The 17,636-nt window shown below is 34.9% G+C and overlaps 1 protein-coding gene across 1 annotated transcript in view; it reads left to right on the top strand.

Moving 5' to 3' along the window:
- The window catches only part of CERKL (ceramide kinase-like), a 50,645-nt gene extending 33,800 nt beyond the window's left edge, over positions 1 to 16,845 (top strand). Inside the window, exons 4-13 of the mRNA XM_008940331.1 lie at positions 2,930 to 2,993; positions 4,383 to 4,525; positions 10,301 to 10,375; positions 11,809 to 11,986; positions 12,253 to 12,321; positions 12,616 to 12,644; positions 12,729 to 12,837; positions 14,479 to 14,575; positions 15,773 to 15,948; positions 16,668 to 16,845. Coding sequence (XP_008938579.1) covers positions 2,930 to 2,993; positions 4,383 to 4,525; positions 10,301 to 10,375; positions 11,809 to 11,986; positions 12,253 to 12,321; positions 12,616 to 12,644; positions 12,729 to 12,837; positions 14,479 to 14,575; positions 15,773 to 15,948; positions 16,668 to 16,749 — 1,022 coding nt within the window. The 3' untranslated portion in view covers positions 16,750 to 16,845. The remainder of the gene's footprint in view (positions 1 to 2,929; positions 2,994 to 4,382; positions 4,526 to 10,300; positions 10,376 to 11,808; positions 11,987 to 12,252; positions 12,322 to 12,615; positions 12,645 to 12,728; positions 12,838 to 14,478; positions 14,576 to 15,772; positions 15,949 to 16,667) is intronic.
- The last annotated feature ends 791 nt before the right edge of the window (positions 16,846 to 17,636 follow it).

The raw sequence follows: 17,636 nt of genomic DNA, 5'->3' as shown, positions 1-17,636 counted from the left end.
TAATTGTTTTGGATTTTGTGAAGTTGGAGTGTGCGTCTCGCTGTCACTGCTTCTTCGACACATGACCAGTATTTACATAGTTTTGACTTCTGCTTCTGTTGATGCACAATTACAAGCTGAATGTTTAAGCAAAAGAGCCTTTCACTACACCTTAGTTTTAGGGCAGAATCACAAAGGAAAAGAGTGAAAGGAAATTGGACAAATAACATTTTTTTTTCATCCAGTGTCGTCACCAGTTGATCTGTTGTTATCATTACCAGTTTTAATCCTATTGACATTAGTCTGTGACATAAGTGCCACTATTTATGTGTGTCATATGGAAGTGTCCCATGTTTTGAAGTATTGAACTAACTATATGTTAACTTTTTTTGTATGTAGTGTCTGAACTCTTAGTTTCTTTTTGTCTACCTGAAATAGGGTGTTACAATGTCTTGGACTAAATGACTCTGCTCACATGAGGTACACTGTCAGTGCCCTTCTCTCAGAATGGTATTGAAACTTAATGCCTACTGGAATTTCCAAACTGGGAACAAAATGTCCTACAAAAAGGAAATCTTTTTCAATTATGCACTCAAAATGGTTGAAAAAAAGCATTAAATAATACTTTCATTATAATTTTTTTGCCAAATGTGTAAATCAAATCCTCCTCGAATTGTGGAAGAAGCTCTTTCTTCCTGTTACCATAATTTATGGAGTGTGTTTTGTTTTGTTTTGTTTTGTTTTGTTTTGTTTTGTTTTGTTTTGTTTTGTTTTGTTTTGTTTTTAGTGGTTTTGTGTTTGCACCTGTGTGTTGTGTGTGTTTTGTTTGTTTGTTTGTTTTGTTTTGTTTTGTTTTCCCCAGAATTGGAACAGGACCAACTATTCAAGCATCTAGCTTTTTTTCCAGCTATCAGAATAACTTTCATGTGTCCCCCTGGAGGTTGTCAAGACTGCAGAAAACTTTTTAGACATGATCTTTTTATGTCTGTGGTGGATTTTTTTCCATTTTTTTTTTCTCCTAGATCAATTTTTCTGTATGTTCTCATGAAGTTTTTCCTGGAAACTTCACATTTTCATTACCTCTTTGTCACAACGTTTCAAAACAGATGCTGTGTACCTCTGTCACTCATCACATTTTACATTTTTGGGAATTACCCCTATATTATAGTGGTCCTTCTAATATAATTTTCAAACTTAAACTATCAGATGAAAAGAGGCTTGAGTCCCCATCAATCTGGCTAACGCTTGTCATTTTTACTGCCTTTATTGATTTCTCTGTAGACATGAGTCTTCTTTATTTTCACATCCTTGTTCTTCCAGTGGATTAATTTTGTAATAGTAAACATGACTTACATACATTACATTAGGAAACAACTACGTGTGTTTTCTATTACAAAATTAAATCTTATTTGCTGTAGTATTTTAATTAGACTGTATTCATAACTTTCTAAATGTTATCGTGTTCATTTAAAAAAATATGAAACCTGGTAGCCAGCTGTTTTCATGGGAAGAGTTGCTTTCACAGTTAAGCAATGGTAAGATATTTGAATCTTTCTGCATTTTTGTATGATACAATTTTATTGGTCACCTTTTTCACAATCTACAGATAATGAGAAAAGGATATTTTCCACTGGTAAAAGGAAAACTGAGTATGATACCTTAAATATTGTACTTTGATCTTCCAGCAGAGGTCCTGCATGAAAGTAATTTCTTTAAGTAACTCCTGAAAGCTGCAATAGTGGTAGGCAGGTAGGCATTTCTGTAGCAAAATGGTAATTCTCTGCCTTTGATGTAATCAAAACAACTAGCTTGTAATTAAGAATTTCCAAAACACTGAACACTAGAACTTTGCCAATACTGGTTGGGAGATTTTGAAGTCACATAGAATTGTTTAGTGTGATGTCTTAAAAATATATATATATTTTATTTTTTTTTTTAAGTTATGTATACATGTATTCTTGTGTGTATGTGTGTATATATATATATCTATATAGGCAAAGAAAGAGGTGTTTTCAATTCTGGTAAGCATTATCTGAATAGTCTGTGGAAATACTGTTATAACAGGTCCAGATACGGAATGATTGTTTTAGACACCAAGACTAATAATTTTAACAGTGTTTAGAAACACTGGAGAAAAGCCTTGAACTATGCTAGCACCAGGGACAGACAAGCATGAAAGATTAATGTAATTTTGCATATAATGATGCACATTCTTACACAAAAAATCCATCTGCAAGTGTCATGTCAGTCAGCAAAAATCTTTGATGGGTGGCTGCAGCTGGGCTGTCTCTTCTGGCAAAGCTGCCTTAGAAAATGCTAAATGTAGTTATGATGCTTTGTGCCATCTGTAGTATGCCAGTTTATCCTGTCTTCACTGGCATTTACAGTACTATATAGGGTATCAGCAAACACAGAGACATCAATGTAGAGTGACAGATTCATTTCCTCCAGAGGCTATGAACTCTGGTGTATACTTGTGCCACCTTCCTCTGTGTGTTATGTTCCGTTGTCACTGGTATTTGGCTTGATTTCATACTTCTGTGTTTATCTCCTCATATTTTTGATTTAGCAATTTGCATATACTAACACAAAGGCAATTAAATTTGATTGATACTGAAATAATTCAGTCTTAGCTGAGGATATGCTTACATTTTCCTGAAGTTTACCAACTGTGTCAATGCTAAAACTTGCATTTTGATGCAACAAACATTTTCTCTGTTTCTCTGAATTTAAATGCCCAAAATAGCCGTGTGTCTGATGGCAGCTGAGTTTTAATGTCTTGCCTTTTAGCTAGTGTAACTGTAAAACATACCTTATCGTACTTCTAATGCATTTAGTGATTAAAAAAATCTTAATTGTTTTATGTTCCTTATGTTAGAAGGACAAAAAAAGTAGAAAACCTTTTAAATTATCTAATCTTCTGATAATTAAATAATGTTATTTTCCACAGTAACTGAATATGAAGGACATGCTCTCTCAGTACTTAAAGATTGTGAACTCCAGGCATTTGATGGGTAAGCTGGTTAGTGACAATGAGTAATTGTAAACCTCATCATAATAGTTTTTATTCGCATTCCATTCAATACTATGCTAGTAGATATTTCACAAGTTATTCTGTTTCACTTATATTTTAAGCCAGAGAAGATCACTTCTTATTAGAATCTTAGCTTTTTATTACTTACTGAAAATAGATATGTATTTTAGATTCACAAATAATGATAAATAAACATAAAGCTTACTTAATTATTCTTAATGAAAGCTTAAATCTCTATATTTTCAGGCTTTCCCAAATAAAATGTAATCAAAACCCAAAATGAGACAAAAGACAGGAGATGACTCCGGATTATGAGCAGGAAGCAAATGTGCTCTAAACTTTTTGTGTAGACATTTTGTTTGTTTGTTTGTTTTCTAATGTGGGCAATGTTTAGCTAGATAGCAGAAACATTCCTAAAACTTTAGAAATTAAAAAATAGCCAGGAAACAATAGAAACCAAAGAAAAAACATTGAAGGAGCTGAGATAATTTAATTAAAATATTTAATACCATAATGAGTATTTTCTTAGAGCTTACCAGTTTTATCTGGCTGAATTATTTGACATCGTTTCACAACTACATTCACATAGATATATGAAAAAAAGATATTTAAGCAAATGCCTCCTAAAGTAAATCTGACATTTATATTGTGAATTCTTTGGAGTGTAGTATTACTCTTTTTATCATTAAGATGTGTTTACACAGTAAACTTTTAACTTTCAAACACTACTAATTTGGAGAATTACTTTAGTAGCTATTTGAATAAACAAAATCAGGAAAAAAAAAAAAACCAACATGTTTGCTGTAACAGAGCTTTTACAGACAAGTGCATAGCCACAGCACGTGGGAGTTTAATTACATGCTCCAGAAGCAGTGATTAAGCACCTTCATGCAAATGATTGTTGCCATTAGGGTTTTATACCTTGCTAAATCCCTCAACTGCCTGTGTAGTGTGTGGAATTAGCTGTTTTCAAACATTTTTAATTTTATTGTAATATTTGGTGAGTTGTTATTTATAAGGGCAGTTGAAAAGTGTTGGAATGCTTGTGTGAGTCAACACTGAAAGATTTAAAGGATTTGTCCACTGAGGCACTTGAACCTGCACTTAACTCTTCCATCTGATCAGTTCATGTGCATAATGTGTGACAAGGTAAGAAACGCGTTGTATGTTGTTAATTACATTTGCTCCTACTCAGAAGAATGCAGAAGTAAGGATGCTTCTGTCTTCTCAGTTAACACTCACTGATCTGACAGTGAAGCCTTGTTCTTAAAGAGTGGGTTTTAGCTATTTTTTGATAGCTGCCTTCCACTATTTGCTCAGCTATGCAAGAGTTTATTTTGAACTGTTTAGCATTTTTGTTTTGTAATAGGGTAGTTTGTGTCGGTGGAGATGGATCTGTCAGTGAAGTTGCTCATGGACTACTACTTAAAGCTCAGATAGATGCTGGAAAAGACACAGACTATGTACCAACACCTGTCAGAGCACCAGTTCCTCTTGGAGTCATACCAGCAGGTGAGACTGAAAGTTACTGTTAGATTTTGCAACTCATCTATTTTAAGTCCCTCTGGCATGTTTTGCAGTTTTGGCCACTAAAGGCAGTTCTTGGTGCTAAAGCTTCAATTACTTAAGGGAGCTATTGAATATATGTCCAAAATTAGTGACTTAGATTGATTGCAAATGACTAGATTTTAAATCATTATGCTAATTTATAGTAATGGCACAGATGAGCTCTTTGCCTAAAGGAAGAAGCTCAGGGAAGAAGAAAACTAAGTAATTTTCAGCTGATGCATGCAGAGAGCAACTTTTGCTCTTATTTGCTGCCAGAAATGACAGTAAACAAAACCTTTGTCTAGAATGTCGTTAATATAAGCCATGCTGTTTTGCTTCTCTCTCCAGTTTTCTTGGTGGGATTATCAGTTGGATTTGTGCTTATGGTCTATTTTTAAATAGTCTCCCAGGAATACATTTTGTGGATTATATAAAACAAAAAAATAAATACTGTGCAGAAAAAACTTCTTTCTCTCTCCTTTACTTCTACAGGCCTGAAAATGTACCCATCTGTCTTGAAAAAAGTCTTCCTCCTTTATTAACTTGCACTTGCATCTTGTGGTGTAGGTTTTTTAGTTGTTTGTTAGTGCTGACAGGGAGAGAGGGGTGTCCCTTCTCCTCCCAAAATTTCTGTTTGCCCTTTTCAGAGTATAACTTGGGAAGAGAGGCTTAGCTAGATTTAGTACAGGCAGGGTGGATTCTGGACTGATATATGAATCACTTCTCTTTAAAAGAGGAGTATTTTTTCCTGGATGCGAGCCCCCAGTGCAGATGTTGATGTGACTACTTGATGTAATTTCTGATATTTTTCACTAGTAAGGAAAATATTTTTGCAGCCGGCTGAACAGAGATTTGTTGTTTTCAGTTTCCTACAAAAAAAGGAGAAAATCACTTCCAAACTGATCAGAAGGTTTCAAGTGCTCTCACTTGCTTTGCACTTCTGAAAGCATCAAGACATGGACTAGCTGCTTGTGGAAATGCAAGATTACACTAGCTTTACTCAGGTTAAAAAAACTTGGAAATGTGTTGATGAAAGATAGAGTAGTCTCAAAGACATAAAGCAAATGAATTTTCATACAGCAGTTGGACCATGGCTTACCACTTCAGTTGCTGTGAATATCTTGATGGTGTTGAGATGGAACTTCTCCAGTACTTGACTCCATGCTGTTTGAGCATGCTTAGGTCACTGTGCCTCATCGTTAGTGCTTACCCTTTTCAGTTTAAGACAAATGTGTTGTAATCAAAAAGTATTTGTAAACCCAAAAGAATGCTGTATGGCTTGTTACAGAGAATGCCATCGACTTTGTTTAAAGAGGGTGAGAACAGTTGATAGAATGAAAGTGTAAGAAAATCTTGAATAGTTCTTAAAAATAATCTGTAGCTTACTTTATTTCCATATTATTGATATTCCAGAAAGTACTCAGGAAATGGATAAGTATGACACATGTACACGAAGAAATGGAACTCAATGCTCAGGGTTTTTTTTTATTCCAAATTGTTAGGGTTCACCAGCTGAGTAAAATTAGAAACTGTATTAGATGAAAGCTTCATTTGAGTGGCTTATAATAGAGCCTAAAAGCAAATCTTAATTAGTTAAGACAGCATTTTGAAGTTTCAGCCAACTTATGGGAAGGAGCTGCTCTTGTAGCAGTTACCTCCTGAAGATAAAGGTCCAGAAAGGAGTGGATATTTTTTGTTAAATACTCTACTGAGCTGCCTTATTCTGGTCCAAATCGGATGGATGAGATGTGGGGAAGCCTGCAGTTGTACTGCTGGCCATTAGCAGGAGTGTTTGTTGCTATGGGAACTACTGCTAAGAAACTGTATGGAGGGGGAAAAGGAGAAAGGGGAGGGGGAACTGGAAGGACATTAAAAAACCTATCCAGTTGTTACAGAGCAAGAGACAATCTATATCTGATGGCTGTGAACCTTTTGGTCCTAAATGGTTCATTTAAATAAATTCATGATTTCCAATTAATTCAGAAAATAAAATATTACTGAGGGACCGTTAATTTCTGTGATATGTCAGGCAAAGAACCAAAATATTGGTGCAGTTTTCATCAGAATTTTAGCTATGCTTGACTAGGAAGTCATTACATCACATTTATCTGTTTGGATGGGGGAGACATTAACAGCCTTATGAATATTCATGATGTCTGGTTAATTAAGTTAATTGTACTGCAGAAGTGCTTGCACTTCCAAGGACAATTTTTTTTTCTCTACAATTTCGGTTTGGTACCTTCATCCGTCATGCTTTACATGACCTGCAGATATTTTGTCCTTACTGTGATGCCTTTGCACATTTCATAGGAAGGAGGTTTTAGGAAGTTGTTTGTAATGTCAGGAAAATGGGTTCATATTTTGAACAGAATATTATTTTTGGAAGAATAAACTCTTCTTTGTTTTTGTTTTAAAAAAATGCTGGTAACAGAGATGCTGTGATTGTATGGATGAAACCTTTTTACAGTAAATTGAGTAGTTGGAGTGAGATCTAAAAATCTGACTTAATTTGTGAGGAGTGCAAGCCCATACATGACCATCCAAGAAGGTTATTGGTCTCTGAAGTAATATGATAGAGTTCAGAGGAACCATCTTGTTATTGGGAAATAACATTCTGAGCTTATGTGGGCAGAAAGAGATGACCTGGGAAGATGAATAATAGCACTAAACCCATTATTATTGGATCACCGCTTAAATCGGCAAAGCTTGTATGATCATGTTTTTTGTATGATAACTTTCCTTGAGTTTGCTCTGGTTGTTTTTCTGTTGCTGTTTTTGTTTTGTTTTCTGTGGCATCCTGCTTGTATAGGGCCTACATAATGTGACACATTATTCAGTCATTATTGGGGTCAAAATACTGTTAGGCATGTATTAAGAGGATTTTTTCGAGAAGGTGATGGTACTTGCTGCTGAAAACTGTGCTTGTTCTAGATCTTCAGTTTGTGGAAGAGTGGATGAGTACTTAGGTTTTTGAACACAGAACTTGTCATGAAAGGGTGGAGTTTTGCCTTGTTTACTTTTGCAAATGCTGATGAGCTCCAGAGATTTAAGAGAAGGATGCAATTACTGTGCCTATCCCGTCTAGTAGGAATGAGATTTAACTCTCATTAAAGTCAGTATGAAGATTGGTATTGACTTCAGACATGGTCATTTGTTATCTTGCTGCCATCTGTATCGACAAATTACTCTTACTTAAATGAGGAATTTTAAGACATACCAAGACTGATCTTCCTCCTTGTTCCTCTTTACTAGATTGATCTTCAGTGACAAGGAAATATATTTTTTTTTCAGAAAAACAACCTCCCTGTTGTCAATTCACACGAAAATACACCTGATTTGCATGACTTGTAAGGGTTGGCTGATTGTGTTTGTGATTTCCTTTGTTTTGGAGATTAAAAAAAAAAAGTTGATAATAGTTGCAAAAATTTGATCAAGGAAATATTTGGGTATTTTTGAGCTACTTCTTTAGCTATCTTCACTGGCTAAGCAGAATTAATTGAATCTAGAGGTTAAATCTCATAAATCATTCAAACATTAAATGGTTTGGGGCCTATAACTCTATTATTCTGTGAAGAATTGCTTTTTAGGTCAAACCTAACTTTTCCCTGACTTTTCCTTGTAGAACTTATTTTATGTTCACGGAATTGAAAAATTCACTATTTTATGTATTAAACAGTATTTAGAGCTACAATTTTATCTTTTTTTTTTTGTGGGTATCAGGCAGAAAGGCAAGTTCAAATTACTTAGTTGAATTGTTGGATGTAAATTACTGGTTATAAATGATTTGAATTTGTGATATTCTTAACAAACTGGCCTTCCTGTTAGTGTATCTAGAGAGACTGTGTTTTGAAAGAAAAAAAGTGAAGACTTGCATTCAGGTTTTGAAGTTGTCAATTTCCTTCATAGTAGGAACCCTGAGAGCCTTACACAGAGCTCCTCTCTGACATTATGAAGGGTTTCCATGAGGTTTTGAATATTCTGAATTACTTTCAGAGACTAATACACTCTAGGGATGTAACAGGTGCTCTGTGAGACACTGACATACAGTTCCCAGTTATTTTACAAATTCTTATTCAGATAAATTTTTGAAAAAATTGAAGGATATATTCCTGAATGACAATTACAAGATGCTTTTAGGGCTTTGTAATTACAGCAGTCTTTTCAAATTTAGTGTTTTTTCCTTACCACTATTGTGACTTGAAAGATTACAGAGTTATGGGATGAGCATAATTTTTCAGTATGGCACATGATGCTTTTAAAGTGCTTATTTAAGTAGTGAGTGCCTCTTGTTTGAAACGCAATAGTCTTTCCCCGTCTTCTCTTCTTTCCTCCACTTTTGAAAGACAAGTTTAAATTCTTCCATAAAACTTAAGGCAAATTTAGCATACAGAATTGTCTGTTGCTGCTGTAACATATTAAATAATTCAAGAAACAAGAAAGTGATTTGAAAAATCTACGTGAACTCGTTCCAATCTGGAATCTAAATTGTTCTTTTGTAATTTTTCTTAGTTTAATTAATCTCTTACTGAATTATTCGTCCTTTAATCAGTGATATGAAGAAGCTCGGTGTTCTGCCTTTTGCAGGAGTGAATCCTATGGCTCCACTGCTTATTTAAGAAATGTCAGAGATGTGATCAATGAGAAAAATCAGCCTGAAAGTCTATTTAAACTGCACTCATTTAGGAAAGATGCAACAATTCCTTGTCCAGGATTTTAAAAATAAATTGCTGTTTAAAAGTCAGCTGATAGTACTTTATGTCCCACATATTAAAGCAGAAGGGCAAAATCAACATGTATATCCATCTTCCTTTCTCAGGTAAAGTGACTTGATGTATCAGTCACCACCAAACATGGGCCACTAGAACCACACTTCTTCTTTTACCAATGAATAGCTAGTTTTCCACTCTCTCTTCCAACTCCATGCTGATGTTGCTAGTTCTTGGCTTTCTCTTTTCTATTTCTGATTTACTACTCATTCCCTTGTTTCAAAACATATTAATTCTTCTATCCTGTGTCAACTAGTACAACTGCTCTGCATTGTCCAGGCAATAAGTTAGGTGGGTCAGTTTTAATGCACCAAATGTGAACCTTTTGTCAGACATGCATCAAATTCTCTGGTTTTTTTTTTTTTTTTTTTTTTTGTGTGTGTGTGTTTTTCAGTGATTAATGTGTTCTCATATATAAAGCTGATGTGCAGTGATGGATTTTATTCACTATTGCTTCTAAGAATCTAAAATGTAGCCTGCAAGAGGCACAGCAGCTGTCTTAGACTAGATCTGGTAGAATTTTGTCTGGGAAACAGCTTTTACAGTAGCTGGGTATTATATTATTTTTTTCCAGCTTAAAAATGTCCCCCAAATATATCTTATAATCTGCCTTCTAGTACAGTTCCTCAGTACAGTGCTGAGGTATAGAAGTAGTGATGTTTACAGAGATGGTTTAAAAAAAAGGCAATGCTTGCAAAGCTTTTTTTTCCCCTTCCCTCTTATTGGTTCTTATGGCACTTATGAATGAATTTGCGGAGAGGATTTGCAGACCTCTGGAAGTTTTAATGGTTTTAATTTTCACTATTCAGCATTTCTGCTGTTACCACAACTAAGTAGTTTGTGGGGCAGCTATTCTTTTTTATAAATGCAGTAAATGTCTCAGTTTCTTCATTCAAAAAAACGTTGTATATGTTTTTTTCTTGCTATTATGTATCTCTCTTCTTTTTACAGTAGTTTGTGTTTGCATTTACAGGTACTACCAATATTTTGGCCCATACTCTCTATGGTATTAAGCATGCAGTGACTGCAACATTGCACATTATAATGGGTAAATATTTTTACAAACATTATCAGATTTTTAAATAATGAAGCAGTGGTTTTTTTAGAAGTTTGCCATAACCAGTTGTTTAATAAAGGCATTCTATTATGCTATGTAACTGTAAACTCCGTTGTAAAACTTTTAAATCCAAATTATTCTGTTCTGATTTATAGTAGTACTGGAAAGTATGATTCTCTGAGTATAGTTTAGTAGCAAAGATTGCAAATTTCATCTTCTGGTTACTAAAATCTGCTATGGAGTAATATCTGATTCTGGCATCCGTGCCTTATTACTGATGTTCATTTAATGTAAAAAATAACCTTTTCCAGACGTGATTGTGTGAAGGATGTTACTCTGTGGGTGTTATTATGCAATGATTGGTTGCATGTTCTCTCGATTATTTTAATTTAATGTACCTGCTGAGGACAATAGGAAAATATACAATACTTTCAGCTTGAGGAAGTGGTTAGGATTGGAGTTCTTAGGAAAGTATTGTCATATTTCTGAGAAAGTATCATTCATCTTTTTCACTCCGTGTCCATTTCTTTTAAATACTAACAGCTTCTGTAAGAAAGCTTTACTAGTAGAAAAAACTGTATCATTTTCTATTTGTTCTGCACAACAAATAGGTTTTTGAATGTGTAAATGTAACTGTGCTAAGAAACAAAACAAACCAAACCTAGGTTGCTAGTCCAAACCCTATTTTCAGGTCTTAGGAAATAGAAAATACCTAGCTGAGCAATGTTAATATTCTTTTCAAAGCAATTTTTCTTTAGGACATCTTCCCCACCCCCAGCCCCCAATGATGAAAGAGAATAATGGGGAGGATCCATCTTTAATATCTGTTTTCTAGACCTTGTAGTCAGCAGTGGAAGAGCCTTTGCCTTATTTTTTTTTTTTTTTAAATAAACCAATACACAAACCTTTACAGGCAAAATGTAAAACTGTCTTTTTTAATCAGAGACACTCAATCTAATAGAAACCACCTACATTCTGTTACAGAAGAAGGTTACATACCCTCTCTTGAACTGAATTAAAACATAGTTTTAAGAGTTTCTGTATCTCCTCCAGTACAATGTTCAGTCATTATAGGTATTTGGTGAAACGGTTGCAAATATTTGTGGAGCAACATTACATTTTCTTTGATATGAATTGTTGAAAATTTGAATAAAATGAAATCAGACCCTTTGCAGCCTGATGAAGTAGCTAAATTTTTACCATAAGTTTTTTAAATTTTGAAGCATCTGAACACTGTTTTCTGAAATAACAACTAGACTGAGTCTGGTTTCCAATAATAAAACTCGGCTTCCTAAATAAAGAAGAATCTGGAGATTTTTCCTGCTGCTAAATTAGGCGAATAAGAAATGGTAGGTGGTATTCTGTTTGAAATACGGATGTTATTTGTAATTTCTGATCTTTGATCTTTGTCTTTGAAATTTTAGGACATATTCAACCAGTAGATGTCTGTACTTTCAGTACTCCAAGCAAGCTCTTGCGCTTTGGGTTCTCAGCTATGTTTGGTTTTGGTGCAAGGAGCCTAGCTTTGGCTGAAAAACACCGTTGGATGCCCTCCAATCAGAGGAAGGATTTTGCTTTCATCAAAACACTGGCAGATCTCAAGTATGCTATGAGCTGTCATATTTTTCAAGTACTTATAATTTTTTGAGGATGATGCAATAATTAATGTGGTAAAAATACAGACAACAGTAGTTTAGAAATCTTGACTGACAGATTTAACTCATATGTGATGTATATCCCTCTTGCAAGTTAAAGAGGAGATAGTTCATGCATATTCAGCATTTCCTTAAAATCATTTGAACTTGGAAAAAGTCTGTCTGTCAGTCAGACATTGGTTTGCATGATAGTAACTATAAATTCTTTTCTAGGCCAGAGGAATGTGAATTATCATTTCTACCAATACAAATTCCACAGGAAGACCCTCATGAGAATGACAGGTAAGTAAAACTGAGTCGACTCCAAAGCTAAAAAAATGTATGTCTTCGAAGATAAAATGTACTTTTTTTTTTTTTTTTTTTCAAATTTGATCATCAGGTAATATTTTAAAAAAAAAAGATTCTGTCAACTGCAAACTTTTAGTTTCTAAAACGTTCCCTATAGACTATAGCAGATTTCTTACAAAGCAGTATTATTGGTTTGTTCAGTTCCATTAATATCTTCTTCTCTAAAGTAGATGTTGTTTCCATGTGGTAAAATTACTTTGTTTTACTTACGTGTTTCTACCCTTTTAGAAAGAAGAAAGAGAAAATTAAAAAAAAAGGTGAGTTTTTGCTCTTATGGTTATTTAAAAGCAAGCTGTGGCTGGTTAAATTTGAGTAACATAGAATTACTCTGTTATATTTAGGTAGCAAGGATCAATGGCACAGAATTCAGGGTCACTTCCTGAATGTGAGCATTATGGCAATCCCTTGTCTGTGTTCAATGGCACCAAGAGGCTTGGCACCTAATACGAGGTCAGTAGGGGTTTAGAGAATTAGTCATGTCTATAAATTCTGACATCTTACCTTAAGACCTTGGCTTTTCTGAGAATATGAGCCTATGTTTAGGTAGTCTAGATCCTCTGGAATGGGGGAGGGAGCATGGACTGCAGCAGACTCTATAATCCCAGGAATTGTAATCAGTTTTTGGATCAGGCAAATAAGGTCAAGCAGTCTAACTAGAATAATGAGTGGATAATTGCTGTGATTAAATTAGTTAGCAAGTCTGACTTAAGTAGTAGTTATCGAGCAGTCATCTGTCATAGGATTTGGCTATCTGTAGAAACTCATTCTCAGATTTTATTTTATTTTTTCAAATATAAAGATGCCCCTAATTTTCTACCACAGCCAGTAAAAATGAACTGTGAATCTTTCTCCTCTTATGAAAAACTGAAATTCACACTTGTCTTCTGTATTTTTTTATTTACTTTTTCTTTTCCCCTGAACTTGGGAAATGCAGCTTCTACATATAGGGTTAAAGGAAATGAATATGTATTCTAGCTGCTAACATTGACTCATTTTGCCTTTAGCTCCTTGTTGAGAACATGCTTTGTGATGATCAAAACAGTTGTTAGATGATAAATATTTGTACTTAATGTATCCAATTGAGGATTAAGGGGAACAGCAAGTACAAACATTGTAGTTGTAAATGAACTGCAACATGCTCCCTCAAACAAGAAGGCAGAAACTGATATATATGTATGTGTGTGTGTGTGTATATACATTAAAAAAACAAACACTTGGGGAAGCTCAAGGAATGAGTCTGTTTTGTTCATCAGGTACTCTTGTTGAACATTGATTTGTCTCTATAACTTAAATTGGACTTGGGCATAATTGCTTCAAGATTCAGGTGGTTAGCTTCTGCAACAAGGTACAGTTGCATTAAGGAATCTCTGAACTGATACTAGGTCATTGCCGGACCCAAATTCTCAAAGACGCTAAAATATCAATGGTGACTTGATATCTAGGACTGTTGAGTATCTGCACTGTAGGATCTCTTGATCCATCTGGTTGATTGTTTTATCTTGTACAAAATTCCCTTACCTTAGTTTTTAACTTTTATGTGCTTTATGAAATGCATAAGTAGAACTGTACTGAGAACTGCTAAGAGTTTGAATAGTGGTGTGGTTGAAAATCAGCATCTTTGTTAGTCCAGCAAGAGCGTTAATGGAGGAGGTGAACGGGCGTGTCTGCACTGGGTTATGTGATGGGGATGTGATTGCATGCATCACGGGTGTGGTTTCTTGGTGGAGCTCTGCCTTTGTGGTAAACTTTATGCTTTTCTGGAGAGAAAAGCAGAACGATAAATTTATGATAGCCCATATTTAAAAACCATCTGTTAAGTAGAGAAGCAGTTGTTTTTTAATTATATGTATTATGTTCAATAAATTATGGTTATTGATAAGGGAGTACAATTTTATTATTACAGTGTATGTTATAAATATATCAATCTTAAATAACCTCAGTTAGTTTCTGTTGATTATGGGGGTGTTGGCAAAAAGATTTTAAAAAACATTGAGACTGTTCTATATTTTTTTAATCTTGACTGTTAAAGAGCCTGTTAAACCTCCAAATTAAAGAATTTTATTTTGCTAACTAAATTGGTCTGCTTTTCAGGTTGAATAATGGAAGCATGGCCCTTATTGTCGTACAAAATACTTCTAGAACAGAGTTTATAAAACATCTGAAGAGGTACGCTGGTGTAAAAAATCAGGTACTGTTAATTTCTTTCTGGTGATTATAAAAAGAGCAGTTAATTATGAAGGTAGACATGCTGCAAGAGTTAATGTTAGCATCCTCATAAGGAGACTTAGCTTCCTGTCAGAATACATTAGCCCCCTTTTTATCTGATTTCTTTTTTTTTTTTTTTTAAATCACTAGACTAATACCGATTAGCCTATTTCAGCCCATCTGTTGTGGTTTAAATTGTATTTGTGTTGTACCATAGTTTTATGAGTGTAAAGCCCTTTCACCACGACAGAGGAAACACGTGCTGTGTTTCAATTTTGTGTAGTAGAAATCAAGAATGCAGATGGAGGGGCCATCATACAACCCCGCCAGAAAGAGGTAAAGTCCATAATTTCAGCAGATCACTGCATGCTATGCCAGTAGCAGTGGATTGTGACCATTAATTTTTAGCCTTCCATCTAGTAATGCACATTTGCAGAACTGCCTTTCAAAATTGTGGTCACTCTTCTGTCTCTGAAGAGAAAAATGACGCATCCATTCACAGTGCCTTACGGCACAGGCTAAGCATGCTGGTACTCATTCAAATGCTTCAGGATTATGCAAAATCACTTTTACAAGAAGGTTTAGGTTTGAATTTGTCAACAGTCAGAGTTTGGGGAGAGGTAGAAGACAATGCCATGTGACAGCACTAACAGCTGCATTTAGTTGATGCTTTCCAGTTATGCTTTTGGACAAAGGCTTTGCTTTTCTCTCTGCCTTTGTAGTTAGAAATTAGACATGGAGATGGGGTCCCTCCTTTAAACTTTAGCTGACCATTTGCTAGACTTCTAACTAGCCTGGTTTAGGAAAGGAGTATTGATAATGATATGGAACACAGGAAGAAATCCACTTGGACTTTATCATATCCTGAGAGCACATGCAATTTCAGTGTGGAAAATATACCACCTCACCTGCAGAGTCCAACATGGGAATGCAAATGGCACACTACTATTTTTTCTGAGTCACTCCTTAGGATGAAAATAGCATGTTAATCTACAAATGCTAGCTGGAATATAGAACGCATCACGGGGTCAAAGTCTGAGTTAAGTGTTCCCATTTACTTAAGACAAAATAATAAAAAAAAAAAAAAGGCAAGCTTTTTAATTTCAAGTAATCCAGTTTGTTGCTAAGCTACCACCTAGATCTTTCATCTTCATTTAATATATGTCTGTGTTTGGTTTAGTTCAATTTTCCCTTTGTTGAGACCTACACGGTCCAAGAAGTAAAAGTACAGCCAAGGCTTAAAAGTGGGCTTGATGCCAAAGAAAATACATATTTGAATGCTGCTTCTGCAGAAGGAAATTACCCTTGGAATATAGATGGAGACTTAATGAAAGAAGCATCAGAAGTTCACATTCGGTAAGGCTAAGTATTAACCTTTATGGGCTGTATACTTGTAACTGATTAGTACTGCAATTTTAAATGTAATACAGCTGTACATAACACAGATGACACCAACACTGGGTGTTGTAAAAGCTGGAAGAGTACTCCTGGTGTGCACTGCACAGTCTGATCCTTTTGCCTTTGTTTGGGCTTCTGCCATGTTGCTTTGTGCCCATCTTTGGAAAGGTTTGTTATGACCCACAACAGATAGCTATAAAGAGAACAGATAGATACAAAGGTCTGTGACTTGTGGGAGGAGCACCTTTTGGGAGAAGGATTCCTGCTTGGAAAACAGTGTGTGTAAGGTTAATAAAAACACGTAGTTGTTCAATTGTGGGGAACAGTGCTGCTTGAGAACAGTTTCAATATCTAGGATCTAAGAAGAGACTGTGAATAGGATTATTAGTGGAATTAAATGGGCAGTGGCACGTTCTTCAGCAGCACACACAGGATTAGTTGAAGGCACAGAGCTAAGAGCAACAGTCTGGTGTGTAAAATAAAACATAGATTGCATTATAGGACATGCAATATATATCTCTAAAGATGACCTTATGGTAATTGTCAAAATGTGATCCACCCTATTTTGTTCCATACAGCAGTTCCTACGTATTGGTTCTCCCCACAAACCCCCCAAAGTAGCACACACATTGCAAGAGTTCATGAAATTGATAATGTGTGACTTCCTCCCTTCACAGGGTGCATCCTCAGCTCATCAATCTCTATGGAGTGAACACTGATGACCTAGAGAGTTCCCAAGCAACATGCAATTGCATATAAAAGGGACACTCTGCAAGTTCTGTACTGAAGAATCCTTTTCCTACCTCTGTGCACAGCTTTCCAAGGCCCCAGGTCTTTCACTCAAGTGGATTCAGTGGTGCTTAGCCTGAATGTTTGTAGTATTTCTGGGTTTAAATTTTTATCAAGTTATGTTTTTCTCAGGTTGTACTTAACTGTAAAGAAACTGTTAGGCTTAATAGGACAAAATGAAAACTGATTATCTTGGTCTCTTATAAATTTGAACTTCAAGAAGTGTCCATCAGAATAATTTTTTTTTCCTTTAAAATTTATTCTAGCTTTTGCAATAAATATAGTATGAGATAGCTGACAACATGGAGAGCAGTAGCAGACTTTGAACTGAGTTAATTTTAATACAGCTGGTGAGTGGAGCCGTGGTACCATCTCATGCCGAAGAATGGTGGAAAAACATAGATTTTTTTTTTTTTTTTTTAATCAAGTTCTTCTATTTCTAGTTATCATTTTTAATGTTGCCTTAATGTATTTGCTTTCAAATAATTTATAGTCAAACAGTAATAAAAAATACGCTGATATCTTATATAGCTTATCTTTGAGATGTATTTTAAAGACCAGTCTTTGTACGAAATAAATATTTAAAAATATTTTATCTATCCTAGAACTGATATTCAGCATAGTTTTTGTTGTTGCTGGGAATAGTTAGGATAAATAACATAGAAATGACTTAAATTTCAATACCTTCTTTATAGGGCATAGACATAATTTTTATGAGTGCTTGGTTCTTTGTAACTTATTAAATATTTAATACAATTATTTGAGATGACAGCTAATTAAGACTATATTCTTTCTGGGAACTGGCTTTCTCTGTGATGATGAAAAATAGCAGACCAACTGTCTGTCTGCAGGACCAT

Source organism: Merops nubicus, unplaced genomic scaffold (genome assembly GCF_000691845.1).
Source record: "Merops nubicus isolate BGI_N331 unplaced genomic scaffold, ASM69184v1 scaffold37990, whole genome shotgun sequence".
Lineage (NCBI taxonomy): Eukaryota > Metazoa > Chordata > Aves > Coraciiformes > Meropidae > Merops > Merops nubicus.
The sequence above is the reverse complement of the archived record's forward strand: the minus strand, read 5'-3'. Positions and strand labels throughout refer to the sequence as shown.